This window comes from Pelophylax lessonae, assembly GCF_965119305.1.
Source record: "Pelophylax lessonae genome assembly, chromosome: 9".
Lineage (NCBI taxonomy): Eukaryota > Metazoa > Chordata > Amphibia > Anura > Ranidae > Pelophylax > Pelophylax lessonae.
In genome coordinates this window covers 224,121,979-224,138,849 of record NC_138776.1, presented here as the reverse complement: position 1 = coordinate 224,138,849, position 16,871 = coordinate 224,121,979, and the positions used below count along the sequence as shown (strand labels likewise).

Below are 16,871 nucleotides of genomic sequence, written 5' to 3'. Positions count from 1 at the left end.
CTGGGACTGACTTTGGACTCGTCCTCAGCCCGGGTGTTTCTCCCTGGAAAACTCTTGAAACTTCAGGCTGCGGTTCAGCTGTTGCTGTCCAGCACATGGTCGTCCCTTCAAACCTGCATGGAAGTTCTGGGACTGATGTCATCTATCGAGGCGGTCCCTTTAGCTCAATCCATCCCTCTCGAGGATGCCCCAGGAGGCAATCCTTCTCAAATTGAACTAGATTCCAAACTCTCTGAACATTCGGATCTAGCTGAGCCAGGTGACCAGGGAGTCTTTGATCTGGTGGCTTTGGTCCCTGATGCCCAAGCAGGAAATCCTTCCTCCGCTTATACTGGAAAATTGTACCACAGATGCAAGCCTGTCCAGGTGGGGAGGAGTCCTCGGCAGGTTCTCTGCTCAGGTAGTATGGTCCCTGGAGGATACAGGTTACCGATCAATGTCCTGGAGCTGAGAGCGCTCCGGCTTTGCCTAGTTCACTGGACCGGGCACCTGCAGCTGTCCAGGGCGCATTCAATCGGACTATGCCACGACTGTGGTTTATTTCATTCACCAAGGGGGCACCTTGGAAGTGACAGGCATTTTTCGTTGGGCAGAGCGCCTGCTCTCCGCTGTTCACATTCCAGGTGTGGGTAATTGGCAGGCTGATTACCTCAGTTGACAGGCCTTGGATGCAGGGGAATGGTCCCTACATCCTAAGGTGTTCCAGCAGTGGATCTGTTGGCGTCGCATCTACAGGATAGTGCAGAGGTTTGTGGCCTTGTGCCGGGACCCTCTGGCAGATGCACTGGTGGCACCATGGGTTCTGTCATAGGCAAGAACATATACTAAGTTAACATGAACGACACTGAGAAGTTTAGCATGGTCACCTGCGCAAGGATGACGCACGCATAATCGTGTGAGCGATAACGGATGGCCCAAGGTCTGTATCGGCTGCAGTCTGCCTTTCCTCCTCAAGTTGCTGCCAAGACTTCTTCGCAGGTTCGAGGCGGAAGGGATTCCGGTCATTCTCATGGCTCCGGGCTGGCCTTGCCGAGCTTGGTACGCCGACCTGGTCCTGCTAGTCGCAGACCCTCCTTGGAAACTTCCTCTCAGGGAGGATCTATTGTCTCCAGGGCCAATCTTCCATCCTGCTTTACGGTCACTGGCTTTGTCGGCTTGGCTGTTGAAAGCCAAGTGCTGAAGGACAGGGGATTGTCTGCTTCAGTGATTCCCACTCTGCTTAAAGCTAGGAAAGCGACTTCTACGTTGATTTATCATCATACGAGAAAGTCGTATGTTGCGTGGTATGAGTCTCTTTTGGGCTCCCCCTCGCTCTTACTCAGTGGCCCGGATCTTGGCTTTCCTTCAACGGGGAGTTGATCAAAAGCTGACCTTGAGTACTATCAAGGGTCGGGCTCCAGCTTTGGCAATTTTCTTCCAAAGGTCGATGACCACCCATTCCTTGGTGCGTAACTTCTTCCAGGGGGTGCAACACTTGGTACTTCCGGTACAACCTCCATCACCAACTGGGGACCTCGATTTGGTGCAGTTGGTTCTTCCAAAACCTCCAAGTGTTTGGGGGTTTCCCCTGCCTACCTTATCACGAAAGGTGGGCTTCTTGGTGGCTATCACTTCTGCGCGCAGGGTGTCAGCACTGGCGACATTGTCCTGTCCTCCCTTTATGTTGGTTCATGGAGACAAGTGCTACTTCGTCCGGATCCTTCCTTCCTTCCGAAGATGGTTTTCTAGTGTTCACTTGAATGAGGACATTGTGTTGTCATCTTTGTGTCCTAAGCCCAAACATCCTAAGGAATATGCACTCTCTGGATATAATTCGGGCAATTAAGGTGTACTTGGCGACTGCTGAGTTTTTTGTAGGTCAGATTCGCTCTCGGTCCTCACGGATGGCCCAAGAAAAGGGCTGCCTGCGTCTGCTGCTTTCCAGATGGATCAGACAGATGGTGGTGCAGGCTTATTCAATTAAGGGTCAGGTTCTACCTTTCCCTGTTTCGGTGTGTTCTACTAGGGCGCTTAGTGCTTCCTGGACTTTTAGCCATCAGGTATCTGTGCTGCAGGTTTACACCAGGTTTTACCTGGTCGTCTGTTAACACCTTTACCAAATTTTATAAGGTGGATGTGCTGGCATCTGCGGATGCTTCCTTTTGGCCGCAAAGTTTTGCAGGCTGCTGTTTAGGGGGCCCCATGGCCTTCCTGAGGGTGTTCCTGTTTGGTTATCAGGTGGACCTCATCTTGTTGTTCGGATGAGTCCTGAGTTGCATGGTTGGCTATTTTTGGCCTTGGGGACTGTTATTGTTCTGCTGTTCCCACCCCTCATTTGGGTACTGCTTTGGGACGTCCCTACTGATATGCATCAGAGGACTGCGTCCGTCAAACAATAGAGAAAACTTTTGACTTAACATAAAATCCTTTTCTCTTAAGTTCATTGACGGACGCAGTACACGCCCCTCTATTTTGAGTTGGGTTGGTGTTACTTTTCTGACACTGCTTTGATACAAAACTGACATCCTATGCAGGAAGAGAGAGTGTGTACCCTCCAGGACTGCCCATAGGCGTAGCCAGAACTTTTTTTCTGCCTAGTTTCCTACTCCTGTAGGGGGCAGTATAACTCTACTGATATGCATCAGAGGTCTGCATCCATCAGTGAACTTAAGAGAAAAGGATCTTACAGTAAGTCAAAAATCCAGTTATCCATAATATCCACCGGGTCAGTGAGAACCATCCCTTGGGCATTCCGGATACAGTGAATGTTCGTCTGAACTCTCTGATCCGCTACCAGTGCCGCTAGAAGCCTACCGTTTTTGTCCCCTTTTTCAAATAGAATATCAGCCCTTCTGGTCCATGTGTGTGTGAGCTCAGTGAAATGCAGGGTCAAGAGGCGACGGGCCTCCTATAAGGCCGTGAAGGTGTCGTCTGTGAGTCCCGAAGCGTGAGCCTGTTCACAGTCCCATTCCCTGTCCTGAAGTTCTTGTAACACAGAGTTAAACTCCCTACGAGCTTGTTTGATGGCCGATATATTTATTGGCTTCGGAGGTATGCCTTACAGGCATCCCAGACCATCGGAGGATTGGCTGAAGATTTGTTGTCCTCCCAGTAACCAGTAATAGCAGTTGCCACGAGAGGACACTGCCTCCACCTCCAGCCACCCAGAGCTTAGTCTATATGCACCCCCCCCCCCCCCCGATTCTAGATGGTATGCTTATATTTACCGCCAATGGCGTGTGATCCGAAAGTCCCCCTGCCCGATATTTCTAGCGCCTCTCACTAGTTGGAGCATGTGGGAGCATTAGCAAAGGCCTGGTCGATTCTAGAAGATGATTTGTGTGTTTTATATAAATGTGAGAAGTGCCTGGATTCCTCCATCTCCAGATTTCCGTCAGGGATGCCGTTGTCGCCCAAGAGAAAAGGTCCATCGAGGCTGCCCTGGCAGGATTAGAAGAATACAGTGTGGCATCTAGTATAGTGTTAGTCGCCAGCCATTATAAGGGGGAGGTGCATGAAGGGAACCAGTTTATCAAGTAGCTCATAAAACACGGTACTCTGAAAAGGAGGAGGTATACAGTCACCAAAACCATTTTGCATGTATAGATATCAGCAATGACAATTAACAGGGTTCGTACGGTCATGAAAATCCTGGAAAAGTCATGGGATTTTGACATGACACTTTCCAGGACAGGAAAAGTCCTGGAAAATGGGAAAACTTACTAAGTTTTGGAAAAGTCATGGAATTGTGTTGTGCAACTATTTATTTTTGTCTCGGGGCCCCCTGTATTCTGTGGGAGCGGGGACAGTAAGTGGGACTATTTTCTGTGTTTCGGGTTTAGGCGGATTAATCTGCCGCAACGCACAGCTGAAGCCTGATCACTGGTCTCTTCAATATGAATAGACTGTGACAGGCTCGGAACTCTGCGGCAGATTGATCCGCTGAAACTGAAACTAAGAAATCGTGGCTATACTGTCCCGCTCTCAGGGACGTACCAGCGAGGGGGGGGGGGCGCGTGCACTGGGGGGTGTCAGGCCGGTGTCAGCGGGGTCGCCCGCATCTCCGCACTGGGGGGGGGGGTGTCAGGCCGGTGTCCATCGGGCCGCCTGCATCTGTGTGAAGAAGGCAGCAGCAGAAGGAATGTCAGTGAGGAGTCTATTGTGGAATGTCAGGATTGCCAGTGAGGAATGTCAGGAATGCCGGTGAGGAATGTCAGGAATGCCAGTGAGGAATGTCAGGAATGCCAGTGAGGAATGTCAGGAATGCCAGTGAGGAATGTCAGGAATGCCAGTGAGGAATGTCAGGAATGCCAGTGAGGAATGTCAGGAATGCCAGTGAGGAATGCCAGGAATGTCAGTGAGGAATGTCAGGAATGTCAGTGAGTAATGCCAGTGAGGAGTCTATTGTGGAATGTCAGTGAGGAGTCTATTGTGGAATGTCAGTGAGGAGTCTATTGTGGAATGTCAGTGAGGAGTCTATTGTGGAATGTCAGTGAGGAGTCTATTGTGGAATGTCAGTGAGGAGTCTATTGTGGAATGTCAGTGAGGAGTCTATTGTGGAATGTCAGTGAGGAGTCTATTGTGGAATGTCAGTGAGGAGTCTATTGTGGAATGTCAGTGAGGAGTCTATTGTGGAATGTCAGTGAGGAGTCTATTGTGGAATGTCAGTGAGGAGTCTATTGTGGAATGTCAGTGAGGAGTCTATTGTGGAATGTCAGTGAGGAGTCTATTGTGGAATGTCAGTGAGGAGTCTATTGTGGAATGTCAGTGAGGAGTCTATTGTGGAATGTCAGTGAAGGAGTCTCGTGTGCTGGATAGGAGGGGGATGGGATGGGACAGCTGCATAGAGAGGAATTGAACTTTCATATTCCTCATGTCACTGAATGTTGTTTCTCCTCCTCTCAGAAGCTGCACTAGTAATATGGAAAGTTAAATTCCTCTATATGCAGCTGCCCCATCCCCCTCCTATACAACTTCCTTTGCTGGCCCCCCTAAGTGCTCTTTTAGCCCCCTCCGTGCTCTTAGTCTGGCTCCCCCAGTGATCCCCCCCCCCTGGCTCCCCCTCAGTAATTTCCTGTCCCCCCCCCCCCCCCAGACAGTGCTCTCCAGTTCCCCCCCTCCCCCTGTGCTCTACATCCCCCCTGGTTTTCCCTGCCTGCCCCCCCAGTGCTCTCCGCTCCCCTGCGCCTTCCAACCCCCCTGCAAGCCTCTAACCACCTCATGTATTATGTCCGCAGCCTCTAACCATCTCCTGTACCATGTCCGCAGCCTTTGACCACCTCCTGTACCATGTCCACAGCCTCTAACCATCTCTTCTATCATGTCCGTAATCTCTGACCATCTCTTGTCTTTTATCATGTCTGCAGTCTCTGAGGGGGTCTGGAGAGGAGTCAAAAGTGGGAGTGCTGTCGGGATGGGGATCACAGGAGAAGTCATACATGTGTGGACTGGGGAGAGGAGACTACAGGATAAAACCAGAGCATGGTGCACCTAAGAGGAGGTCAGTGACAGTGCTGCCCGGCCAGTCTGAGGGGGGGGGGTCACTGATTTAAGGGGGCACTGTTATAAAGGTTCCTCCTTGTATCAGGACCCCCTCCCTTTCTTAGTGCATTCACTCTGTGGAAAGTGGTCTTTGGTCACCAGAGTCCCCCCCTACATCAGAGTTCTCAGCTTTTTCACCCGTGCGCTCGAAGTGACACCCGCTCCCAGCTGTGGCAGTGGTGCTTCCATCTCATCCACTGTAAAACAAGGGACCATTTTTAGTCGTGCTGTATCCAGAAACGAAACTCTAACTGCAGAGGTATTGTACACTACAAAGATTGTCATTTATTTTAGTAAAAATATGCTGGGTGTGACATGGATTTTCTTCTTATTTAACATGTATACATAGACATTTCATGAAACTTTAGGTCATGAATATTTACGTGAAGTCATGGAAAAGTCATGGAATTTTATTGATTAAAATGTGTATGAACCCTGAATTAAGTATCGACCCTTGGGGTCTGAGATTACCTGGTGACGCATGGTCATGATGGAGACTGTGATGGTGCACAGGACCACCTTGCCAATTAGGATTGTGATGCCCCTAGAATATGTGGAATATAAGGCATGCTGAATCCAGGGGCGGTGGAAGGTTAGAACCCTACCACCATCCATGTGTGTCTCCTGTAAAAAAGTTATGTGGCCTAAGCGTTTTTAGGTATTGGAACAGTGGGGCCCACCGAAATTCGTCGTTGAGGCCTCTGACGTTTCAAGAGATCAAATCAACTACATACCCCGCCATTTTAGCATTTCAGTAAACATGTCCCGCCTGCTGGGTACCTGAGGCAGATAAACAGAGAGCATGATCTCATGGCTCAAAAATGTCCTTGGCGAGCCACATAATAAAGGGTGGATATGAACCGTTGCAGTACATCTTGTAAACAGTCTCCAATTGTGTAGAACTCCCTGCCGCCGTGTAAAACAGCAGAACATATACACGCAGCATTTTGCCATAAACTTGTTAAACATTGGAAAGGCGTACCCTAGAAAAACCCCATAGGGGTATCAAAAAATCTAGTGAAAAAGGGAAAAGCAAAAAAAAAAAAATTAAGAAAACAGCACAAAAAGGGTTTAGGTAGAGACCGCCCGTAGAGAGCAACAGTAACTGGTAGGTTAGATTGACGCATCCTTTGGAGCTCCGTGCAATTAGGGTGGATTGACCAGGGCTTGAACTTGTGGATGATCAGGCGTCCCGCCCGGTCACAGAAAAGTGGCATCTTAGCAAGATGTGTAGGCCATATCACTACAGGCCCAGAATGTGGGTAGTCAGGATAATCAATTTACCCGGTCGTCGTCCAGATCAGCAGATGCTGGGATGTTCCTTCTGGCTGGCTGGTTATGCATCAGCTCCCAAGGTGACGACCCAGTTGTTGGCATCCACGGCATATCAAAGAACCTGACCGTGCCTTGATGTGAAACTCTCAGCCAGCTAGGATACATCATACTGTACTTTATATTCTTCTCTCTGAGTGGGCGCCCGACGTCATTAAAGGATCAACAACGTTTCTGCACCTCTGCTGAGAAGTCTGGAAAAAGCATTGCTTTGGTATTTTCATATGGCAATTCAGAATGTTTCCTGGCCTCTTCCAGGATCAGGTCTCTGTCCCTGAAGTTAAGCAGACTAACCAGGAACATCCTAGGTGGTGCCCCGGATGGGCACTTGCCTGTTGGTACTCCTTGCGCCCATTCTACCACATTTGTGGACAGGAGGTCCTGCAACTTTAGGAGAGATTTAAAGAGCCCTCAGGTAGGCCTTCCAATCGGACATTATTTTGGCGTTGCCTATTTTCAGCATCATCAACTTTGTGTGCCAGCAAGTTCACCAGTGATTGCAATTCTGCGATCTTAGAAGTATGAGAGCCTTGCTAGTCCTCCACTGTGCCTATATGATCCTCCGCTTCAGTAAGCCTACCCCTTATTTTATCCAGGTCATGGCGGATACGCGTGCATTCAGAGGCAACATTGTCTATCCGGATCATCAGGGATGCCTTGCACCCCTCTATTGCCGCAAATATAGGCCCTGTAATAGCTTTGAGGTTTGGATCTGCCAGAGTGGGGGATCTATGCTCCGTTACCTTTAGTTGGGGAGGAGAAGACATCCCTGCAGGAGAATCTGTGTGGCTCTGCTCTGGCCAGCGTCCTCCCTGTGCAGCATTAGTAGAAGGCAAGATGGTGCTGGGCGAGCATGTGACCCGCCCCTTCCCTGGACGCTGGGGCTTCGGATCCCGTGCAGACTAAAGGGCCATACACACTATAAGATTTTCTGAAGACTTTTTCCTTCAGATTTACCTTTTCTATGTAGTGCAAGGGCCTGCCAGATTGCATACAAATTGAAAGTGTTTAGGTTTGACCTCATATTATATGGTTTTGGTAAATCTAAAGGAAAAAGTCTTCAGAAAATCTTAGTGTGTATGGCCCATTACCCTTGCTCTTAGCCGACAGAATAGCGGTACGTGGAGGATCCGGGAGACAAGAGGGAGCCAGCTGGGATTTCTGTACTGCCGTCAGTGCCCTGTGTCAGGAGGATAGATGCGGATTAGCACGGAGCTCGCAGCCTGCACGTCCTCTTGTGGTCAGATCCCGGCCATGCCCCCACAGATTATATCTTTAATTCAGTCATCTTTCTCCAAAACTCTGACGCTCCCCACTTTTTCTCCTACTCGTGTTTTCCAGCTGGGAGCCATATATATCAGTCCTAGAGAACACTGAGTGAATTAAGAGGATGTTGAAGCAGTGTTGGAGAAAGCTGAACAAGATATCTCTCGCCCACTTTGTCAAGCTTCATGCAGCACACTTGCCAAGGTTGAAAAGCTAATTTGCCTTTCTCCTCAAAAGCCTTGGCAGATCTACAAAGCTTCCAAACCAATCCTTGTTCATGAACAGATAGAATGTGCAGTCTGACTATTGGGTCACTCCTAAAAGGAATTTCAATCCCCTGAAAATCTTTACTGAGCTCTATCCAATTGAATAAACGTTTGCAAAAAAGTGGGCTATTCCTGTGGTTGACCTCACCGTGTCTGTCCTAAACAAACCTCACTGTACCTATTGAAGATGTTCCTCCTTTTAAAGATTGTGCTTACAGAAGATTTCAGACACTCTTAAAAGTTGTCTAACCATACATGCCCACCCCTGCAACCAGTGTTTTCTTTTTCTGTATGTCAAACTGCAGCTAACTCGACTAGAGCAATGAATATCCAACATGACCCTGTATTTTAGAATTGTGCTGTTGCAGAAACGTTACAATTGCCAACTGCTTTTTTTTTTTTTGTTCTGCATCGATGCCCTGGAGCATATGTTCATATGTTTAGAATCCTCTAGCTAAAAGCCTGGACAGTTGAAGCTGCCTGTAAAAGGTGTATGCTTTTCCAATGAAGACTTATTTTTACTGAGGCACTTGACCGATTCATCAAAGAGTTGAATTAAGTTCAGCCCTTCCTTTCGGCACAAGGCTTTGCCCACAAAGGCCACCAAGCCTTCTCTAAAGCTCTTTTCACAATGAAGTCATGCCTTCCCTCCTAAGGGTGGGGGGTTTTCAGTTGAAGTTTGCATCTCTCTGGGTCACAGACATCCCAGACCTGTTGGTTCAGTTGTTGGTTTCAAAAGAGTACAAGCTAGAATCTAAAACACTGGTGCCTCGCTGTTTTCTTCTTTCACATCAACCAAAAACTCTCCAAGGGCAGTCAGATTTGCAATGACTACTTTTTATTCCAGGGAGTCATTACACCAATACCACCACAAGATGGATTCAAGGTTTCTACTCAAAACTGGTAATGGTATCAAAACCCAACAGAGGTATTCATCCTATCCTGGGCTTAATCACTTCAATACAGGGCAGTTTCACCCCCTTTCTAATCAGACCAATTTTTAGCTTTCAGCGCTGTAGCACTTTGAATGACATTTGCGTGGTCATGCAACACTGTACCCATTATGAAATAATTTTTTTTTTCACATAAATAGTTTTGTTTTGATGCTATTTAATCACCACTGGGGTTTTTTTATTTTATGCTAAATAAAATAAATAAAAAAAAAAAAAGATCGAAAATGTGTTTTTCTTCATTTCTATTATTGACTTTTTCATAAAGTTAGGCCAAAATGTATTTTGCTCATTTTCTTTGGTGAAAATACCCCAAATCTGTGTTTTTCATCTGTAGGAAAGTTAGAGTCCACAAACTATGGTGTATATACAGTATCTCACAAAAGTGAGTACACACCTCACATTTTTGTAATATATTTTATTCATTTTCATGTGACCAAACTGAAGAAATTACACTTTGCTAAAATGTTAAGTAGTGAGTGTACAGTTTGTATAACAGTGTAAATGTCTTTATACTTGTCACTGGAAGTTTTTTTTTTTTTTTTTTTTTTTTTTTTTTTTATTTAGCAAAAAAAAAATAAACCAAGTGGTTTGCTGGAGCAGAGCAATGCCCCTAGCTGCCAGGGGTTGAACTCCTCCAGTGAGGCCAGGAACAAGGCTAACGGTAAGGAAAACAGGTTCTGGTGGTAGGGGACTCTATGATCAGAAGGGCAGAGAGCAATCTGTCAGAGACCATAAGTGCCGAACGGTCTGTTGTTTACCGGGCACTCGGGTTCGGCACATCACGGATCTGATGGACAGATTATTGGGTGGGGCTGGGGAAGACCCAGCTGTCATGGTACACGTGGGTACCAATGACAAAGTCAGAGGGAGATGGAGAGTCCTAAAAAACAATTTCAGGGACTTAGGAGATAAATTGAGGAGTAGGGCCTCAAAGGTAGTATTTTCAGAAATACTACCTGTACCTCGAGCCATGCCAGAGAGGCAGCAGAAGATTAGGGAAGTAAACAAGTGGCTGAGGAGCAGGTGTAGTATGGAGGGTTCCTGGAGAACTGGGCCGACTTCTCAGTCGGCTACCGGCTCTTTAGTAGGGAAGGTTTGCACCTAAATTAGGAGAATGCAGCTGTACTGGGAAAGAAGATGGCCAATAAGTTAGAGGGGCTTTTAAACTAGATGATGGGGGGGTAGGGTACAGATGTAGAATTAGCCAGCGGGGAGCAAGGTTTAGCGGGCAGTAATGGGGACATTAGCGGTAGGGTGTTCAGAGTTCCTAAACTAGGACAGGGGGACAAATCACAAGTGCAGCCCAAAAAATATCAAACGAGGATATAGTATGCAACCAGACAAAATTATGAGGTTTGTATGCCAGTGCTTGAAGTTTGGCCAACAAGATGGGAGAACTGGAGCTGCTATTGTATCAGGAGGATTTTGATTTTGTGGGAATTTCAGAGACTTGGTTTGACAGCTCTCATGATTGGCTGGCGACCATTCAGGGGTATTCCTTATATCGCAGAGATAGAGCAGGTAAAAAAGGGGGAGGGGTATGTCTGTATATTAAGAACAGTGTGCAGGTAAAGATGAGGGACGATATCACGAATGGAGCGAAGGAGGAGGTAGAATGCCTATGGGTACAATTTCAAAGGGAAGGCACTGTGGGGAAAGTAATATTGGTCATATGCTATAGGTCCCAAAACGAGAGGGAGGGGTGGGAGGCAGACCTCCTATCACTGCTTGGATTGGCAGCAAGGATGGGAAATGTTATTATAATAGGGGACTTTAATTATCCTGATATAGACTGGGTAGAAGGAACTGCGCATTCACCCAAGGCTCGGCAGTTACTAAATGTTTTGCAGGACAATTTCAAGGGTCAGATGTTGAACGCCCCGACAAGGAACAATGCGGTACTGGACCTACTGATTACCAACAATACAGACCTGATCACAGATATAGAAATACAGGGCAACTTAGGAAACCATGACCATAGGTCAATTCGTTTCAGTATAAATCATAGAAATAGGAAACACAAGGGTAATATGAGGACACTGAATTTCAAAAGAGCCAACTTCCCTAAACTCCGCTCTTTGCTAGACAATATCAGATAGAACCCTGGGAACAAAGAACACGGAGGAAAAATTGGAGTACTTCAAGAACATACTAAATAAAGAGATTGGCCAGTGCATTCCAAAGTTCTGTTTGCCTAGTTGTTGCTCACCCTTCACATTCATTGCTTGGGTACATCTCAGGGTCTATGAATACTCCTGTGTCCTATACTGTACTCTAAGATATGGAATCTACAGGTAAGTAAAAATTTTTCTTTTTCATGATCCAGTGGCTACTTAGTAGTTCCTGAGAGACTAGAAATAATCAGTTTGTCTAATTGCACTGAAGGCGTTAACTGACAGGTATGTTTATATTTGCAAATCTGGTTGGTGTCCTAGATATACTGAGATATGAGTTACCTTCCTATTCTCATTTGTGCATGTGTTTTCCGGCCTTTTTGGAACATTGATACCCACAAACCAAAAACCTCTCCTAGTTTGTTTTTGTTTCCATTGCTGAATGTCAGGTGTGTTTGTTTTGTTCATGCATGTCCTTTGGGGTGCCATTCAAAATGAATGGCAAGTCACCACACTGCACTTTACTGTGCTACACAAAAACACATGTAAATGTGGCCTCAAATACTCAAACTTTTCACGGAGTATAATCTTTACAGAGATGTATAATTTTCTTTTGTTGTAGTTAGTGAGCTTGCATTGTGTCTCATACTATGTGGTGTGGCTTTCGCAGTATGGCCGTTGTATTCGTGCTGCTGTCCGTCTGGAGAAAGGTCTTTCGTCACTTGCTGATCACCTTACCCATGAGAATGAGCGTGTTGTACGTGCCGTTTGTGGGGCCCTTCGAAATCTTTGTGGAGACAACCGGAACAGGGAGCTGATTGGTGAGGCAGTTGTCTTGTGATTCTTGTAGGGATTGGTTACTGGGGTGGGTAGAACATAACAGAACAAGCTAATTGGGGAGTGGATAGTAAATAAGGTTAAATAAACATACATAATACATTTACTGGCTTATTTCTTATGTGGCACCCTTTGCAGGAAAGCATGCTCTCAGCAGTCTGGTTGCTCGTCTTCCCAGTTCTTCTCCCCAGTCAAACAAAGTTTCAGAGGATACAACTGTGGCAGTACTTGGCACCATCCAGGAAGTCATCACTGGAAATTTGGAGGCAGCTAAGAAGCTGCGGGAGAGCCAAGGAATTGAGAGACTTGTTCTCATCAACAAAGGAGGGTAAGTGTCTGATAGGATTTGCATTTCACTTTAAAGCCAGAATTTAGAGAGCTTATAGTATGTATATTAGCGTGTATAATATATTTTTGATTTGTTGACTAAATTTGTATTTACTTTGCAGACTTAATAGATCAGACCTTTTACTGTAACATGATTTGGTTTGTACTTCTTACAGGGGACGCTCTGATCGGGAGATACGTGCAGCTGGTCTCTGCCTTCAAACTGTATGGGGATTTAAAGAGCTTAGAAAACCACTGGAAAAAGAAGGGTGGAAAAAAAGTGACTTTCAGGTAAAAATATCTGGCAACCTGTATTGCCTTCCTGTGCATTTTCCAAAGATCTTGTTAAGCTAAAGTAAATTAGGATTCAGACTATGCAGATAAAGTATTTTCACATTTTGAACAAGTTTTAAAAACACTTTAACCACTTGCCGACCAGCCGCTGCAGATATACGGCGGCAGGTTCCCACAAAACGCCGTACGTCGCTTCGCGGGAGCGGTCGTGGGGGTGCACACGCGTGCCCATTCGTCAGCGGGGATGCTGATCCACGGGGTCGGCGGCCGCATTCGCTCCCCGTGGAGAAAGAACGGCGACCTGCAGTTGTAAACACAGGAGACCGTCGTCCTTTCAGCAATCAACACAGGCCTCCTGTGTTCCTCCTATTTAGGAACACAGGTCCCTGTGTTGATTCCATAGACCCATCCCCCCCACAGTTATCCCGTAGGCATACATTTAACCCTTTGATCGCCCCTGGGTTAACCCCTTCCCTGCCAGTATCAGTACAGGAACAGTGCACATTTTTACCACTGATTACTGTAGTAATGTCACTGGTCCCCTCAAAAATGTCAGGTGTCCGGTCTGTCCCCTACATTGTCGTAGTCCCGCTAAAAATCGCTGCCAATACTAGTAAAAAAAATTAAAATGATAAATCTTTCCCCTAGTTTGTAGACGCGATAACTTTTGCGCAAACTAATCAAAATACGCCTATTGTTTTTTTTTTAACCAAAAATATGTAGCAGAATACAAATTGGCGTAAAATGATTTAAAAAAAAATTCCATTTTTTTTTATTGGGAATGTTTTATATAGCAGAAAGTGAAAAATATTATTATTATTTTTTTTTTTTCAGAATTGTCGTTCTTTTTTCTTTTTATAGCGCAAAAAATAAAAATCAGAGGTGATCAAATACCATCAAAAGAAAGCTCTATTTGTGGAGGGAGAACATCAATTTTATTTGGGTATAGCATTGCACGGCTGCGCAATTTTCATTAAAGCAGTGCCAAATCGCAGGAAATGGCCTGGTCAATATGGATAAAAATCTTCCAGTCCAGAAGTGGTTAAAAGCAAGAAAACATTCATATCTGTAGATATTATAGAGAGATGTATCTTTAATATTCACAACAGAATATCTGTTTTTGCCCTACTTTCTATATACACTGTTAAAAAAAATAGCTTCATCTAGTTTAGTAGGTGTTACTCTTAGTCGGTTCTCCCTGATCTATGTGTTTCCTCAACTACAGCTTTTTCCTTGCCTGTTGCGCAGGCTAAGGTGGAGGGAACTCTAGTAATTGAAAACATCAGCTTGGCTAACAAGGAACATGGTATGCAGAGATTGTAAATCTCCTGGCAGATGAGATCAGCCGAACTTGCTGTCGCAGGTTATGATCTTGTATCCAGCTTAATGGTCACTTGCTTTGATGGCATATCTGTTGAAGGTCATATCCTGAGCGCACAGGTTTTTCTCAGTGGAATTTCTACTCTTCTCAGGGCAAGAAAGTCGGCTTCCAGGGAGGTGTGCGTATCATCCCTACCTGCTCTAGCTATTTGCAGCGTTCTGGGACCTGTAGGCACTAATATTGCTGGGGATTTTAATATTCATACAGCTCTGTTAAACTTCTTACTGTGTTCCCACTGCGGCACTAGGATGGTGCTTGACCGAACATGTCTCACCACCAGACCCACTCTCAGAGCGGGGATCTTTGGGGTCTCATTCGGCCATGGCGGCAGTCCTACAATCTTTAGTGTCAAAAGTGGACATGGTTTTACAAAGAAAACCTGCAAATAAGCATCTGCTGTCCTCCCATTTCATCTGCCTCCTCAGATTCTGAGGTGGATGTGCCCGCCTTGAACGTAAATCGCCCCACGAGGTCCGCGTGCACACATCTTGAGTGTTCTCACAGTGAGGATGATTCCTCCACCTCAGCGCAGGAAAAAGGGGTGGTAGAGGCACTGATTGTGTCAGTGCAAGAAACTTTGAAAATAGAGGATGCAGTGGATGCTGCGTCAGTCACGCCGGTGCAGTTTGGCACCCGCAGACCATCCAGAGTGACAAGGGTTTCCTTTCCCTGCCTATTTCGATGAGATTGTTGCTAGTCAGTGGGGTTCCCCAAATTGTATGGCTGGGATTCCTAAGTGTTTTGCTAGAAGATATCCCTTTGAAGAGTCCCTGGTAAAGAAAGGAAAGGAAGACTGAAGCACTGGTACGCCATCTTTTTACAGTGGTCGGCTCAATTTTGAGACTGGTGTTTAACATTACCTTGGTCTTCCAGACCTTGACGGAGTGGGCGAAGCTGTTACGCCAAGAGTTGAAGGAGGGTCAGCACTCTCAGGAAATGGAGGAGCAAATAATTCAGGGATTGCAATAAATCTGTGATACCTCCCTAGATGCAGCTCTGTTAGCCTGCAGGGCTTCGGTGACAGTGGTGACTTTACGCCGCATGATCTGATTGAAATGCTGATCTGCAGACCAGGCTGCCAAAAAGGTTGTGACAGAACTTCCCTTTGTGGGTGACCGTCTGTTTGGAGCCTCCATGGAAGAGATCATTAAGGGTCTCACGGGAGGCAAGAGTACCTTGCTCTCACAGGTTAAGAATAAAGAGTTTTCTCTGTCGCTCATTGACAGACGTAGTCCTCCTTGATTAATATCAACTCGGGTTATACTGCCCTCTACAGGAGTAGGACTAGATGGGAAAGAAAACGTTCTGGCCACACCCTAGGGGCAGTCCCAGAGGGTATATCCTCTCACTTCCTGCTACAGCAAATCAGTTTTTTTTCTGTCTAGTTAGGAGTAAGGACCTAGATTCCTTGCTAGGATCTTCGGTCCTGGCAGGATTTTTTTTTTAGAAATACTTTTTTTAGACAGCTTTTTTTCTCCAGTGTTCCTGTGAGATCTTCAAGCAAGTACGCTGAAACTCCCGTTTTTTTCGGCCCAAAAGTGGCCCTTTCATCCCACGGGGTTGCAGGACAAAGGGTCCAAACCCTCTCAACCTTTCTCGGGGGGGGTTCCATGCGACCCCGGGCTGGCAAGTCCAAGGCGGGTTCCTCCGGCCTCACAGAGAAGCCCTCCTCTGCCTGAAGGGATGCTCTCACACATTCCAGGGGTGGGGGGACTTTTTTCTTTCCGGATCCATGGATCTCGTTCATCCAGGACAAATGGGTTCTGGAGTTGGTTCGGTTTGGTTACAAGATCGAGTTTCGGTCCTGCTTCCCTTCAAATTTCGTCTGTCCAAGGATCGCCTTCAAGGCCTTTTTGGAGCAGTCCAGGACTTCTTGTCCTAAAAGGTGATAGTTTCCTGTTCCAGAGTCGGAACGTTTTCAGGGGTTTTATTCCAACTTCTCCAGTAAGGAAGGGAAGGTTCGGGTGATCCTAGATCTCAAGGCCCTAAACTATTTTGTGCAGGTTCAAAAATTCAGAATGGAATCAATTTGATTAGTCGTGGCTTCCCTCCTTTAGGGGGACTTTCTAACTTCCATCGATATCAAGGACACCTACCTTCATATTCCGATCTACATCGGACATCAATGTTTTCTTCGCTTCACCATAGGCGAGAAGCATTATCAATTTGCAGCGTTACCCTTTGGTCTTGCCCCCACTCCTCGGGTGTTTACAAAAGTGCTGGCCCCAGTGTTAGCCTTACTCAGGCAACGTGAGATTTTGGTTCTGGGATACTTGGACGATCATCTTCTGAGGGCAGAATCGTCCTCAGTCCTGAAGAAGGTTCTGAATTTTCAAGTCAGCCTTGACTCCGTCCAGTAAGTTGGACTTTATGGGGCTGACACTGGCTTCAGCGTCAGCAGGGTGTTTCTCTCAGAGTCCAAACTCTTGAAGTTGCAGCAGGCAATTTGCCTCCTGTTATCCAATCATCAGTCATCTTTGAGGACCTGCATGCAGGTGCTGGGTTTGATGGTTTCCATTTCTGAAGCCGTTCCCTTCGCTCAGTTCCATACTCTGCTTCTGCAAAAAGATATTCTAACCAA

General features: G+C 46.3%; 1 protein-coding gene across 5 annotated transcripts in view; it reads left to right on the top strand.

Annotated features, from left to right (window-relative positions):
• Positions 1–16,871, top strand: part of LOC309562497 (catenin delta-1-like) — a 707,773-nt gene that overhangs the window by 441,193 nt on the left and 249,709 nt on the right. For all 5 annotated transcript variants that reach the window (XM_082266730.1, XM_082266729.1, XM_082266728.1 and 2 more), the window contains 3 exons: positions 12,122–12,272; positions 12,427–12,616; positions 12,792–12,906. In XM_082266730.1, coding sequence (XP_082122856.1) covers positions 12,122–12,272; positions 12,427–12,616; positions 12,792–12,906 — 456 coding nt within the window. The remainder of the gene's footprint in view (positions 1–12,121; positions 12,273–12,426; positions 12,617–12,791; positions 12,907–16,871) is intronic.